Source organism: Pongo abelii, chromosome 6, assembly GCF_028885655.2.
Source record: "Pongo abelii isolate AG06213 chromosome 6, NHGRI_mPonAbe1-v2.0_pri, whole genome shotgun sequence".
NCBI lineage: Eukaryota > Metazoa > Chordata > Mammalia > Primates > Hominidae > Pongo > Pongo abelii.
In genome coordinates this window covers 7,839,771-7,855,390 of record NC_071991.2, presented here as the reverse complement: position 1 = coordinate 7,855,390, position 15,620 = coordinate 7,839,771, and the positions used below count along the sequence as shown (strand labels likewise).

General features: G+C 42.4%; 1 protein-coding gene across 2 annotated transcripts in view; it reads right to left on the bottom strand.

Moving 5' to 3' along the window:
• The window catches only part of LMTK2 (lemur tyrosine kinase 2), a 102,911-nt gene that overhangs the window by 42,922 nt on the left and 44,369 nt on the right, over positions 1-15,620 (bottom strand). For both annotated transcript variants that reach the window (XM_024250151.3, XM_024250152.3), the window contains exons 4-6: positions 15,091-15,164; positions 11,668-11,786; positions 7,071-7,158 (exon numbers count right to left, since the gene is read on the bottom strand). In XM_024250151.3, the coding sequence (XP_024105919.2) occupies positions 7,071-7,158; positions 11,668-11,786; positions 15,091-15,164 (281 nt within the window). The remainder of the gene's footprint in view (positions 1-7,070; positions 7,159-11,667; positions 11,787-15,090; positions 15,165-15,620) is intronic.

Sequence of the window (15,620 nt, the reverse complement as noted above, 5' to 3'; positions counted from 1 at the left end):
CTTTATATCGTTATTCTGTAAGTTTTTCTATTAAAAGTGTTTTTCTTTTTAAACTTTTTCGGACAACAGTGAGGCCCCCACTAGCCTGCCCAAGCACCATCGGAGGGCGCCAGAGAACCTCTGCTGAGATCACAGCTGCCACTCCGTGTGGCTCCAGCGCTCCAGCTACAGGTGCACACCTTGGTTATAAGCAGCAATGACCTGTCACTGCAGCAACAGGGGAGAATGAAGACAGCACCTAGGAGCAGGGTGGCCACTCACATGGGGAAGCAGTGCTGATGGAGGAAACGCAGGGGAGGGGGAGCAGGCACCAGGGAAGACCGGAAGGGCCTGGCCAGAGGCAGCCGGGGCAGATTCGGCAAGGGCCAAGGCCATAGTGCCCGGGCTGCAGCCAGCCGTGGGGAGGGCCAAGGCCATTGGCAGGGCCGCAGCACAGGGCCGGGCACCGGAACAGGGCAGACCCAGGGACTGGGAACGTACCCCCGACCCAATCACCCCCACACCTCAACCCATGCGGTCGCCCAGCACAGGCCTCCCCTCTGCTGGCTCTGGTCAGGGACCCCGTCCACCTGTGCCCCTGGCTCTCCTCACGCCTGTTCCACCGTGACTCCGTGTCCCCTCTCCTCTACATGAGCTCCTTAGGGGCAATGACACGTCATCCATCTTGGTGTGCCCGGTGCCTGAGGAGAAACTGCTGACCTGAGGTGCCCTGGTGCATGGGGCTTATTAATAACTACATTCATAAAGAAGAGCTGCCCATTAATTAGGCATTTCTGCACCAAAGGCCGATTCTAAAATGGAGGCCTCCCACTGGTGGTGGCATTAAACCACGTGGTATAAAAGCATACAGGGCCGGATCATTCCAGCACTTTGGGAGGCTGAGGTGGGAAGATCGCTTGAGACCAGGAGTTTGAGACCAGCCTGGGCAATGTAGTGAGACCCCATCTCTATTTTTAAAACAATAGAATAAAATTAGAATAAAATCAAGCCACCCGTACACACACTCACTTTGGCACTGGTAACTCTGCACCCTCAGGCAAGTCCATCACCAACCCTGACACACGCAGCCTGGGTCTGATTCTTCAGCCAGTCCCTTCCCCTCTCTCAGCCTCGGTTTCCTCATCTGTAGACTGAAGCTACTGCTACGGGTCTCACAGCGTTGTCAAGACAACTCACTCGATGGGAACACATATCAAATGCCCAGCACTGGGCCTAGCCCAGAATGCTCAGAGCTTCCCCATCGTACTCCCCATTGTGGGCTGTGGCCAAGGTTCCTTCCAGGTCTAAGAGCCCATGGGTCTAAGCTCCTCTGATTCTGCCCCCAAGTCACTGCTCTTCATGAGGGACAGAAGAGCACAAGTCCCACAGAGCAATGCGCTGCTGTCAAAGAATAGCCAGTGGATGCCCTCCCCTTCTCCACTGCGAACTGCCTTCAGAAACAGTGGACGTCCTTCCCCTTCTCCACTGCAAACTGCCTTCAGAAACTGACTCCGTGTTTTACTGGCTGAATTTAGTAAAGGAGCTCAGGATACAACATTAAAGAACACAGTATCATCTGCTCCGGAGCCAGGTGATGGAGCTGAAGAAACTGCTGACCAATAAGAAAGATTAGGATGTGGCAAAGGTTAGTCTACATCCTCCTTTTTCTCTCCCCGCTGGCAGCCTGGTCTCCAGCGTGCTTTTTTCCCTGTCCTTACCCCTTCCACTTGAGCCTTCCCAACAGACCCAGCTGGCCTTGCCACCAGGGCACAGCGTCCCCCATCTCCTCACTTCCTTTACAAAGCCTTCCCTAGTGATCCTGGTTAGGACTCCCGTACTTCTATACGCACTACCCAAGCTTTTATTTAATAATTAGAATCAATCAATTTTAGTAACTAAAAATGGCCACCACTTACTGAGCATTTTCCTTCTGCTCGGTAATTTCATCCATCATCTTACTTAATGGTCAGGGCAGTTCTAAGGGGAGACAGTATTACTGCCATTTTACAGAAGAGGTTAAGGGATTTTCCAAGGTGATAAACCAGTGAGTGGCAGAATGAACATCTGAGCAGGCAAGTCAGGGGCGGGGCTTATTCACTTCTGTGTTCCTTAAAGCACCAGGCAGCTCCCGGCACTTCGAATTTGCTCAATCCATTTTTGTTGAGTGAGTGATCCTTAATCAAAAGTCTCATTGCCTTGATATTCACGTGAGAGCGGTGTGTACCTGCCATGGCAACAAGTTCTATAAAACACCCTCCAGTCATCTCTCGGCTCCTTTCATAAACATTGTCACCATCAGCATTGCAAATCTGTGGCTGCAGGCCAGCTACCAAATGCACTCAGAAGAGTTTTCATTTACTTTCATAAAAATTCCATGATTAAGTGCCTTTTAAAAACAGGCTGGTTAATTCCATCTTACAAGGAATTAAGTAAGTGTAAAAATATTTTCTCCTTTCTACTTGGGAGATGTTATCACTGGGCATGAAGACTGCAGGATGACGACTGACACGGCCACTGTTCATTCAATCGCTCTTGACCTGCTAAGACAGGCAGCGATAGCCGGTCCTTCACCGTGGCCACAGTGGCTTTTTACACAGCCCGGACCGCTGCCCTCTGTGCCCTTTGTATTGCGGCCAGGGGGCAGGTCCTGCCTTGGGTTATGCCCCTCTGATCAGAAAGGCCTATTTCTGGGCAGGTTTTGGGTCATCCAGGCTGGGAGCTGGGCTCAGTGTCAAAGTGACACTTTGGTGTGTCCCATGGGACAACCCTCGGTCCCTTCAAGTGGATGCCCTCTCTGGCTCCCTGGGCTGGTGCTACCTGACTGCTCTTGCCACACAGTGGGAGCCCAGAGAAACTGGACTTCAGTGCCAAGAACCCTGTCAGGTCCCTAGTCCTTGCTGCTGGAAAACCTGTTCCTTTTCAAGTTTACGAGGGCCCAGAAGTGATATGTATGAAATTGCCCAAGGAAACAATGTGACCTCCCACTGCTGGACAAGTTGGTGGCACCCTGTGTTTATGACCTTGACTCTGACACAAGACTGGCCACGCCAAATGACAACCAAAGATTTCCAAAGGGCATCCTAGCCTCCTAACATAGGTAGCACCTGACATGGCACCTTAAATTGTGGGAGGTAATTATCCATTTTTTTTCTACTGGGGTAAAAAAAAAATGCACAAAATACCATTTGGCATTGTAACCATGTCTAAGTTTACAATTCCAGAGTTAAGTACATTCTCCTTGCTGCACAACCATTACCGCCAGCCCCCTCCAGAACTTGTTCAACTCACAGAACTGAAGCTTTGCATCCATTAAACAACTCCCCATTTCCCAGTCCCAGCTCGCCCCTGGCACCCACCTTTCTACTTTCTGTCTCTAGGAATCTGACTACTCTAGGTCCCTCCTGTAAGTAGAATTACCCAGAACTTGTCTTTTTGTGACTGGCTTGTTTCACTTCCCATAATGGCCTCAAGGTTCATTTATGCTGTAGCCTGTGTTGGAATTTCCTTCCTTTTAACAATCCTCCATTGCACAGAGAGAGCAGATTTGGTTTATCCATTCACCAATCGATGGACACCTGGCCACTTCCACCTGCCAGCTACTGTGAACAGTGGTTTCGATATTAATCCATTATTGTGAATAACGTGTGCAAATATCTGCCTGAGGGCCTGCTTTCACTTCTTTTGTATATATCCCCAGAAGTGGAACTAGCTGGATCATATGGTAATTGTATTTTTAATTATTTGAGGAACGATGATTGTTTAAAAAATTTTATTGATCAACGTACCATTAGGTGGGACGCTTAAATTAAACACAGCTATTAGCTCTGCACTGCCAGTGGAAGCTTTTGGTGGGGACCAGAGCTCCTCGGGATGTTCAGGAGTGACCGTCCCCGAGTGACTTAGGAGGGTCACATAAAATGTGTTTCATGAAGTCACATCTGCTCATTCTAGAAGGCTGTATGCATAATATTCACCCCAAAGTATAAGAGCCAATCAAATTTAGGTAAGTTAATATGCTTTGAATACTTAGTCTAAGTATTTGGATAACATGTATTTAAGTCTGAGCTCTAAAATTGCTGGGGAAAAAATTATAAGGATGCTGAGTTAAAGAACAGATGTATTTCTTATAATTTCATAAAAATGATGTCTGTACAATGATAAAGATACAAATAATCCTCTAGATCAATACTGGGTCATTTATGGTAACATAAAGGAGTTATTTCGCTATGTTTTTGTGTTTCTTTATAAAACAGGTTAAATTACTAGTCCCAAAAAGGACAGCTGCCATAAAAAATAAATTAAAATAGCATTAAAACAAAGCCCATCTTCTGAACCCATTCAGGAGAAAACATGAAGCGGAGTGGCCAAGGTCTTTGACCATTGTATGAAAAAACTAACATTGTCTACTGGAACTTTCAGGAACGGATGCAGAAGGGCAAAGAACTGGAAAATGCTAAAATATATGAGATAGTTTTCCAAGCCACCTCCATCAGCTGGGAAATGGGCAACTGTCAAATAGATGCTGACTCCGGCTCTATTGCTGTGATGGTCACTCACAAAGACTATGCCTCAACTGTTATTTATAATTAATATAAGGAGCTTAGGGACCAAAAAAGGCAACATGAAACAGCTCAGAACAGTGGACCTCTGACAAGCAGACTTGCCTTGTCACCTAAGGGCGCATCTCTGTGTCCTAACTTTTTTTTTGTTGATGCTGTGTCAGTGCCAAAATCACCTTCCACGGGTCACACAGAGCTAGACTAAAAGGAAGCTATTTTTATATCACAATAACCTAGGATCATAAATTTTATAACTCTGATCATATTGAGATCATCAAAACCAATTATATAATAATATGCAATAACACCCTGAGAAATCCCAGCGAGAACTCCTTCCTCTTAGTTCTCACGCCTCTACTAAATAATTGATCATGTGTCACCTCTCACTGGGAGACCTGGAGGACAACAAGCACACTGAGTCTCGGTATCTCCAGGTGAGTCTCGGTATCTCCAGATACTGAGCCTCGGTATCTCCAGGTGCAGATACTCCATGCTGCCTTACTTCAGTTAAGTGTCCAATGAATAAGCATCCTCCACAATGGCAGAGAATATGGGGTGGCCCAGAAAAGTAGGTTTAATTCCAATTTTCCTTACATGGAGAGAGAGCTCTAGGAGGTTCCAGCTCCTTTGGGGGCAGGATTAAAATATTAATTTTAGACTTTGTTAGGTTAAAAAATGTGCATGCTGTAATTTCTAGTGCGAACACACAAAAAATTAAGAAACAAATATCTCAAGTCCAGACTTGTAGATGGGGAAAATTGCAACAAACAAAAAAAATTGAGAATCCCAAAGAAGAACAGAAAAAAAGCAAAAAAGAAAAATTGTAACAGGTACAAAAAAGAATACCAAATAGGCAGATAAAACTACAAATATCTCACTAATTACAAGAAACGTAAATGAACTACATATTCCATTTTAAATGACCACGATTGCAAGATTTAAAAATTTTTTAACAACAAACTATTTACAAGAGGTGTAAACCAGAGAAGAAAAGGATTGACAGAAATATAATTTGACAAGCAAATTCTAACCAAAAGAAAGTTGGTCTAACTATATTAGTATCAATAAAGCCAGACTTTATTAATGCTTTTAACCTTAAAGATAGCCCCTTCATAATGACAGAAGGTTCAAATTATAGGAAATTATACCAACCTTAAATGTTCATCCCTACATAACAGGGCATCAAAATGTAAAAACAACCAGAATTATAAGGAAAATCTATAACCAGAGCCTCTCTCAGTAACCAATAGAAAACTGACTCAAACCCCCTCCACACTCCTTCCCCCAAATCAGAAGATATGAGAGATTTAAACAACCTCACAAACTTGACCCAGAGGACCCATGAAGAATGCTTTAAGGAATGACATCAGAATACACTTTTTCTTTTTTTCTTTTCCAGCATCTACAGGCACAAAAAAACACTGATCCTAGAGTGAAGATGAACGCAGCCCAGAAGAGAGCCACAGCTGACTGAAAGCCAACACCTAAGATGAGCGAGAACTACTTTGTTGCAATGAGCCACAGATATTTGAGGGTAACTATTACATAATCCAATGAAAGCTAATGTTATCAAGTTTATTAATCAACCACCTCTGCCAATGAGAGAAATATTCGAATCACACTTAGGAATTAAAACAAAAAATCAGGATGCTTACTGTTCTTTATTTAAACAGATGAAAATGTTATTTGAATTAACTGGGAATTTGTTTTGGGGTACTCCTATTTTTCTATGCACAGCCACGGAAGTTTCAACGTTCCGAAAACTGAGATGATGCAAAGAAATCAATGAAAACCTGACTCATCCAATTAACAGCTCACCACTGTTTTTGGAAGATAACAATTACATGCTAAAAATGGGCTTTTAAAAAAGATGAAATATTCTGCATGCAGGAAAAGATGTTTAGAGGAAATTTCACACAGAAATTACTATTGAAATTATTCATAAAACTGCACAAAGAACAATCTTTCCGACTGTCCGATAAATAATACTATCATGCTAAGAAATAAGGTTTTTAAGAAAATAAATCTAACTCTTTAAACATATAAATGTCACATACATTTGCTATTTTCAGATGCTGACAGATGAGGAGTACTCTAGGTAAAGGGATTCTTGGGCTCTCTCAGGGGGTTAAAGTGTTTCAAGATGTTTCAAGGCCGGTTCAGGCTCTTAGGAGGGCACATCTAGATCCAAGCTCTGGCTCTGGCTCTGGCTCTGCTATACACTTGATCCACACCATGGCCATCACATGGAAAGTATGGACAAATATTGGTACCTAACTCTGGAGTTTGTTATCATTAAGTGTGGTAAGGCAATTAAATAGCTTAGCACAGGGACTGGAGTGTAACAAACCACTATGTAAGTGTCAGTCAACACTATCACTATCACCAAAGGTAATAAAAGTAACTCATCATAAAGTTCTTCAACTGGGGGACAGACATGAAAGCAACCCCTCATCCAGCACGTCCATCTGTCAAAAACGCTTGAATACAACCTTTGGAATGCTCGAACCTGAATTCCTTCAAAAAACTTACCAAGTCACAGAACTCAAACACCAGGAGGTAGGGGATTGCTTCTACGCACTGTCCAACACACTGAAGAATATTTGGATGCTGAAGAATGCTGGGAAAAATAAAAGCCATAATATTGTTTATCAGGAAGCATGATAATAACATTATTCAAACAAAAGCATAATAATAAAATTATTCAAACAGTAATCCAAATTTTTTCATAATTTATACAATATTTACATAAATGACAGGCTAAAAAGATCACGAAGATTATACTTAAAAGGTGTATACTAAGTTATCTAGCAAGTAATTCAAAGCCAATCAAGTGAATATTTTCACAAAGTAAAAAAGAAATCTTAACATAAGAAACTTTAAAACATTTTTTTCAAGAGACAGGGTCTCGTTCTGTCACCCCGGCTGGAGTGCAGTGGTGCAATCATAGCTCACTGCAGCCTCCAACTCCTGGGCTCAAGTGATCCTCCCACCTCAGATGGCCAAATAGCTGGCATTACAGGCACGTGCCACCATGCCTGGCCTCAAGAATTTTTATCTTTAGTAATTTAAGTTTAGAGATAATATTTTAAAGCAGCATTTAAAAGAGGGCAGACTATACAGTCATCCCTTAGTACCTGTGGGAGACCGGTTCCATGAATCCCTGAAGATACCAAAATCCAAACCAAAGATGATTAAGTCTCTTACATAAAATGGTGTCATATCTACACATAACCTATGCACATCCGCCCATATAAATAGTCTCTAGATTACTTGTAATACCTAATACGATGTAAATGCTATGTAAAAAGCTGTTATACTGTATTGTTTATTTACATATTTTTTACTATTGCATTGTTATTTCTTTCCATTTTTTTTTTTTTTAATATTTTCCATCCACCATTGGTTGAATCCATGGATACAGAACCCGTGGATACAGAGAGCCAACTGTATATACAAATTCAATAAGTATTTCAGCCAGGACAAAAAAGGGAGACCAGAGATCTGTGCAAAAGACAGAAAAACTAACTGGGTGTGAGGACGCGTAACTGTGGTCCCAGCTCCTCAGGAAGCTGAGCCAGGAGTACTGCGTGAGCACAGCTGGTGGAGGCTGCAGTGAGCCATGACTACACCACTGCGCTCCAGCCTGGGGGACAAAACAAGACCCTGCTTCAAAACAACGACAACAACAAAACAAATTCAATATGTATTTCAATCCAGATATTAAATAGCTCAGTTTCTCCTTCAGCCTATCTAGCTTATACATTCTTTTCCATAAATTTCCATAGTATATGCAAACTCCTTTTGGAAAATATTGTGTCCAAAAGAAAATATAGTTAAGTAAAAGGTATGCCAAAATAATTTAAAAAAAAAACCTTTATTTTGATACAATTATGAATTTACAGGAGTTGCAAAGACAGCAGAGAGAGGCCTGGATACCCTTCACCCAGTTTCCCCTGTTGGTTACATATGACACAATGACGTATAGTACAACACCCAAACCCGGGAACTGCCACTGTGATAAAGTGTGTGCAGGGCTCCATGCCAGGTCTGCATGTGCACAGATGTGTGTAACCACCACCTCAATGGAGACTCAGAACTATCCCATCACCACAAAGATCTTCCTACCCCACCCATGTGTACCCCTGGCAGCCACTAACCTGTCCTTCATTTCTAGAATGTTCTCATTCTAAGAATATTATATAAATGGAATCGGTATAGTATGTGACCTTTTGAGATTGATTTTTTCACTCAACATAATCCCCCTGAAGTCATCCAAAGTGTTCCATGTGTCAATGGTTCATTTTTTTTTTTTTTAATGTGGGAGCAGTGCTCCAGGAATGTACCGCTTTGCTGAACCACTCACCTACTGACGGACATGTTAGTTTTTCCAATTGTTAGCTATTACAAATAAAGCTGCTATGAACAATCATGCAATGGTTTTTGTATGGAAAAAAGTTTTCACTGCTCTGGAATAAATGACAAGGGATGCAACTGCAGAGTTGTATGATGTGCCGGTTAATTTTGTGTGTCACTTTGGCTGGGCCATAGTGCCCAGGTATTTGGTCAAATATTATCCTTATTATGTTTCTGTGAGGGTGTTTTTTGATGAAATTATTGTCTGTCTGTATCTATCTATCTATCTATCTATCTATCTATCTATCTATCACCTATCTATCTATCTATCTATCATCTATCTATCTATCTACCTACCTACCTACCTACCTACCTACCTACCTACCTACCGAGACAGGGTCTCACTCTGTCATCCAAGCTAGAGTACGGTGGTGTGATCATGGCTCACTGCAGCCTTGTACACCTGGGCTCAAGTGATCTTCCTGCCTCAGCCTCCTGAGGAGCTGAGACTACAGGTGCGTGGTGCCACCATGCCCAACTAATTTTTTTGATTTTTTGTACAGACAGGGTCTCACCACATTACCCAGGCTGGTCTCGAACTCCTGGGCTCAAGCAATCCTCCAGCCTCAGCTTCTCAAAAGGCTAGGATTATAGACCTGAGGTACCGTGCCCAGCGATGACTACTTAAATCAGTGGACTTGGAGTAAAGCAGTCCCTGCAACAATGGTGGGCCTCATCTATCAGTTGAAGATCCTAACAGAACAAAGACTGACCTCCCCCACAGAAGGAGGAATTCTGCCAGCAGACAGCCTTCAGCCTTGAACTACAATATCGACTATTTCCTGGGTCTCCAGCCCCCTGGTCCACCCTGCAGACTCTAGACTTTCCAGCCTCCATAACTTCATGAGCCAATTCCTTTAAAAACATCTCTCTCTAGATATACATGTACATACACATCCTATTGGTTCTGTTCCTCTGGAGAATGCTAATATATAACTAATGCTAAAATATAACTAAATGTATGTTTTGTTTAAGAAACTGCCAAGCTATTTTCTACAGTGGCTCTATCATTTTACATTTCTACCAGCGTTGTATGAGGGATCTAGTTTCTCCACATCCTTGCCAGCATTTGGTATTGTCACTATTTTTTCATTACAGTTTTTTTTTTTTTTTTTTTGAGACGGAGTCTTGTTTTGTCGCCCAGGCTGGAGTGCAGTGGCGCGATCTCAGCTCACTGCAAGCTCCGCCTCCCGGGTTCACGCCATTCTCCTGCCTCAGCCTCCTGAGTAGCTGGGACTACAGGCGCCCGCCACCATGCCCGGCTAATTTTTTGTATTTTTAGTAGAGACGGGGCTTCACCGTGTTAGCAAGGATGGTCTCGATCTCCTCACCTTGTGATCCGCCCGCCTCGGCCTCCCAAAGTACTGGGATTACAGGCGTGAGCCACTGCGCCCGGCCATTACAGCTTTTCTAATAGGTATGAAGGGATCTTAATTCATTACTTTAGTGGCTCGTGACACTGAATGTCTTTTCATGTGCTTATTTGCTATCCATGTTATCTCCTCTTTGGTGAAATGTCTCTTAATGTCTTCTGACAATTTTCGAATTAGGTTATTTTTTTTCTGTTGAGTTTTGAGAGTTTCTTATAAATTCTAGGTGTGAGTCCTATGTCAGCTATGTGGTTTCCAGCTATTTTCTCCCAGTCTGTGGCTTGTCTTTTCACTGTTACCAAGGTCTTTCACAATGCAAATGTTTTTAATTCTGATGATACAATTTATCAGCTTTTTTAAGGAAGTTTAGCCATATTTTTGTTCTTCTTTTCTGATGTTCCAAGACGCCTCCTTTTATCAGTTCTTTTCTGTTTAGAAAACTCATTCTTTTCAGGCAGGTCTGCTGGTAATAAATTCTCTTAGTTTTCTTTCATCTGAGAATGTCTTGATATTCCCCTTCATTCCTGAAGGATATTTTCTCTGGAGAAAGAATTTCAGAGTTCTTTTCTTTAGAAAAGTGAAAAACGTGCTGATTCCTTCTGGCCTCCAGGTTTCTGATGAGAAATCGGCTGTCCTCCACATTGCTTCCCGCTATAGGTAAAGTTCTGTTTCTGTCTCCCTGCTTTTAGGATTTTTTGTCTTTCATTTTCAGAAGTTTGACCATGTGTCTTGGCATGGATTTCCTTGGGTTGATCCTGTTTAGCATTTTCTCAATTTCTTAAATCTATAGGCTTTTTCTTTTCCAAATGTAGAAAATTTTAGCCACTACTGCTTTGAATTCTTTTTCAGCCCCATCCTCTACCTCCTTTCCTTCTGAGACATCTATGACATGAATAATGCTGGATCTTTTGTTATATTTCCCCATGTCCCTGAGGCTGTAACTGAAATGATGAGTTCCTGTATTTCTCAGTCCTGAGGTTTCCATTTAGGTCTTCTTTATGTCTTCTATTTCTCTGCTGAAACTGTATTTTTTTGTTTTAAATGTGATGCAATTGCTCACAAAGCATTTTTATGATGAGTGCTTTAAAATTCTTGTCACGTAATTCTAACATCTCTGTCATCTGTGTTGGAATCTGTTGTCTTTTCTGGTTTAGGCTGAGTTCTCCTGGTTCTTGGAATGCTAAGTGATTTTCAGATGACGCCTGGACATTTTAGGTCTTATGAGACCTTGGAACTTACTTAATCATGTATGTTGCAGGCAGAAATCCCACAGCAGTTTTAAACACCTGACCTTCAACAGACCACAGACTAGCCTTACAGAACACATGACGAGGTTTACTTACTAGTAAGGTTCTCCATTTTTCAAAAAAGTGTCTTGTTCCTTTGGGCTGGCACTTGCTTTTAACTCCTTCACAATGACTCTTGCTACGCTAGTGCCCGTGTAAATCTCTCCCAAGAGAACCTAAAATCAAAGAACAGTTTTTTGTGTCATTTCCATCAAAATGATAAAGGAGTCTGTCGCATTTACCAGGAAACGGAATACAGGTGAACAAGTTAAGCAATAAGCAGGTGACCTTCTATTCTTTTACATACCAACTCACCAAAAGTTTGGAAAACTCAAATATTTTTCTTCAGTAAAAGGAGCATTTTAAACCATTCACCAGATATTTACAATGTTCACATATTTACGTATATTTCTTTTCTATTTATTTTAAAATGTATTTATACTTATTTGTGTTTGATTTATTTAAAAATGTATTCTACTTCAAGGAAATTCACTAGGACTTTATGGAAGTGCAATTTATAGGTTCAGTTCCAACATAACTCAACTCAAAAACACTTCCACTAAGTTTTGTTATTTAGTCTGCTATACATATGAGAAAGTAAACTGACAAAAGCTAATTACAGTCAATCATTGCCCTGAAACTTAAACACCCATCGCACTCCATCCAATGATACCCGGCCTTGATCTCCTACCAAAACTCCATTCAAAACACCCACTGAAATCAACAGAACACAAAATAAGAATCTGCTGCCTCACATGAGAACTAGCTACAAGGGAAATGCTAAATATAAAACAGGACAACGCCAAGGTATTCCAAAGTGCAATATTTAAGATGAAAATGCGAATAAAGGTTTTTATTTAACTCTAGAGAATGATTTTTAAAAAAAGAGAATGATCAAAATAAAAATACTTCTTTTAAAATATTCCTTTTAAAATAGATTTTAATGTCCTGAAAATACAGTAAGAACCTGAACAGAAATCAATGTGTTTATTAGAAATATAAGGACAGAAAAAAGGAGAACAAGAAATTCTGATAATTAACTAAATCACCCTCTCTCTCTCTCTTTTTTTTTTTTTTTTGAGACAGTCTTGCTCTGTCACTCTGTATGGAGCACAGTGGTGCAAATATGGCTCACTGCAGCCTCGAACTCCTGGGCCCAGGTGATCCTCCTGCTTCACCCTTCCATGTAGCTGGGACCACAGGTGTGTGCCATCCCACTCAGCGAATTTTTTTTTAGAGATGGGGTTGTGCTATGTTGCGAAGGCTGGTCTCAAACTCCTCGCCTCAAGTGATCCTCCCCACCTGGGCCTCCCAAAGCACTGGAATTACAGGCGTGAGCTACCGCATCCAGCCTATTGCTCCTTAAGGAGTAAAACTCCTCAAGAGAGTTGTCTAAATGCACCATCTCCTCTTTCTCTCTTGAATCCATTCCATGCAAGGATGTGCCATCACCATTTCCCGCTGAACAACTTTTCTTTCAAGGACGCCAAGGAACTCACGCTGCTGAATCCTCATTCTCCCAGGCTTCATCTTACTCCATTTATAAGCTGCAGCATTACTACAATTAATCTTCTTGGAACTTTCAGAAGACTCCTGTCTCCTGGGCTTCTCCCTCCTCACTGCTTCTCCCTGACTGCACTGGCCTCTCCCTGGGGCAGAGCCTCCCCCTGGTTTCCACTTTGAAATTCTCCATGACTTCACCTAGTCTCCTAGCTTTGAATACACTCTATAAAATGAGATCACTAGGATTTACATGTCCAGCCAGGACCCTCTCTCCTTAACTCTGCATTTCCAGTTCAGCTACTTGGTGCCCCCACTGAGTTGTGTAACAGCCAACTCACACCTGACATAGCAAAGGTGAACTCCCGACTTCCTCCTGCCTCTCCCGCAGTGTCTGTTGCATTTCAGTTGACAGCGACTCTATTCTTCCAGTTCATCAGGCCCTCAGCAGTCAACCTGACTGCCTCTTCCTCCACAGTCCATGTCTCATCCCCCCTAAGTCTACACTCGCATGCTCCCGTCTGAACATCTGTCTTGGGTCCTACCACTTCTTGCCGCCTCCACCGCTAGCATCCAGGTTCAAGCTGCCTGGGCCTCTCCCTGGATGCCTGCAGGAGCCTTCTAGCCCATCTCCTCCCTGCTTTCACCTTCCCCCTCTATGACTTCCAGAATGATCCTTTTAAAAAGGTAACTTAATTACATCATGATCTCTCAAGCACCAGAGTATTTCCCCATTTCACTCTGAGCAAGGCAGTCTCTAGGCACACAATATCCCAGATCACCTGCCTGCCCCCTACCTCTCTGAGCCCACCTCCCACAATTGACTGTTTGCTGTGTGACCCTCCCAACTAGATATCTAAGCCTTGTGAAGACAGGGTTTTGTTTGATATCTCATACAGGACTCCACACAGGTCAAGGTTTGACCCATCTTCCTCCACATCGTGCCCCTAGCACCAATAACAATGGCTGCTACGTAACAGGTTTTGCTGAATGGTGCAGAAGAGAACTCAAACAGTTGGGAGGACGTGAAAGATACAGACAACGCTGAAGGGAAGGAGAAGCAGCAGCAGATGGCTGACTACTGGGAAGTGCATCCTCCCGTTGTAAGCACCGTGCTTACGATGTAATCCCTACTCCATTAGGAACCTCTTGCAGAGCACGACTGCAGTACTGTGGAAATGGCTGTAGGAGATTACTCCTTCTGAGCCATCTATGATAAAAAGATCAACAAAGCATTGTTACTACAGGCCACTAGACAGGCTATGAGAGAAGACTAGTTGTTCATGGTGGTCTTCATTGTAAGCCTGTATTTACAGTTCTAAAGTGGCTTAAGTGCTATAAGGGCAAGGGATTAAAAAAACAATCTAACCTGAGGAGGATACAAAGCTGAAGCTGCTAGGATTCCAGGTCTCTTCTCCCCTCTTACTTTCTTATGTCAACAATTAGAAAAGTCTCTGATATATTTTTTTAAAGGCCTTTGTTATGATCGAAATTTTGCGTCCTGTGTCCTGCCCAAATCGGTAATGACAAATGTGATGGAGAGGAGGAAGGCCTTTGGGAGGGAACGGGATTCGCATCCTTCCAAAAGGTTCCAGAGAGCTGCCCTGCTCCTTCAACCACGTGAGGACGCAGCAGGAAGGCGCCACCTTCAGCTGATCCTGAATCAGCCAGCACCTTGATCTCGGACTTCCCAGTCTCCAGGATTGTGAGAAATAAACTTCTGTTGTTTATAAGCCACCCAGTTTATGATATTTTGTTATAACAGCCTGTATGCCATAAGACATCCTTCCTGGAAAAGGCTCGACATACAGCAAGGCTGAAGCTCACGCCCCCACACTGCCACAGGGGGAATGGGGAAACTCAATTAGTACTGCAGGGCCCACAGGGCACATGGAACTCCGCACAACACAATTCTTCATCAGCCCTGCACTGAACACAGATCATTCAGAGGAAAACAAACGCAAGTGAAGAGCATCTTACCTTTCCAAACCAGCCATTTCCAATTTCCTGTATGTAGTTTAGACTGTGGCGGGCAACTTGAGACTTCAATCCCTCTGTAGAGAAAAAAACATTAAAAATGAAATATAAGTATCTAAATATTAAATATATAACCTATAAAGTATGAACACTAACATAAAGGCTTGTGCAAATAAAGGTAGGAATAAATACATAAAACACCTCTTTTAAACGAATCACGCCAAAACAGTTTTAGGCTTTAGAACTGACAATATTTTTTAATGAGTTTCCTACCAGTTCTTTAATACCTTGCATTGTTTTTTTTCCGATCCAGCTACTCTCGTGTAACCACCAATCACCATGCCAATGGCCTTTACTTAGTCTTCATTTTCATGTCTCTTGAACAGCTCACCTAGACATATGATTAGCGCTCTTAAACTACTCTCCTTAATTTTTAAAAGTTTTACTGAAGTATAATCAATATACAATGAAGTCCACATAAAGTATACATTTTGATACACTTTAATATTTGTATGCACCTGTGAAACCATCAC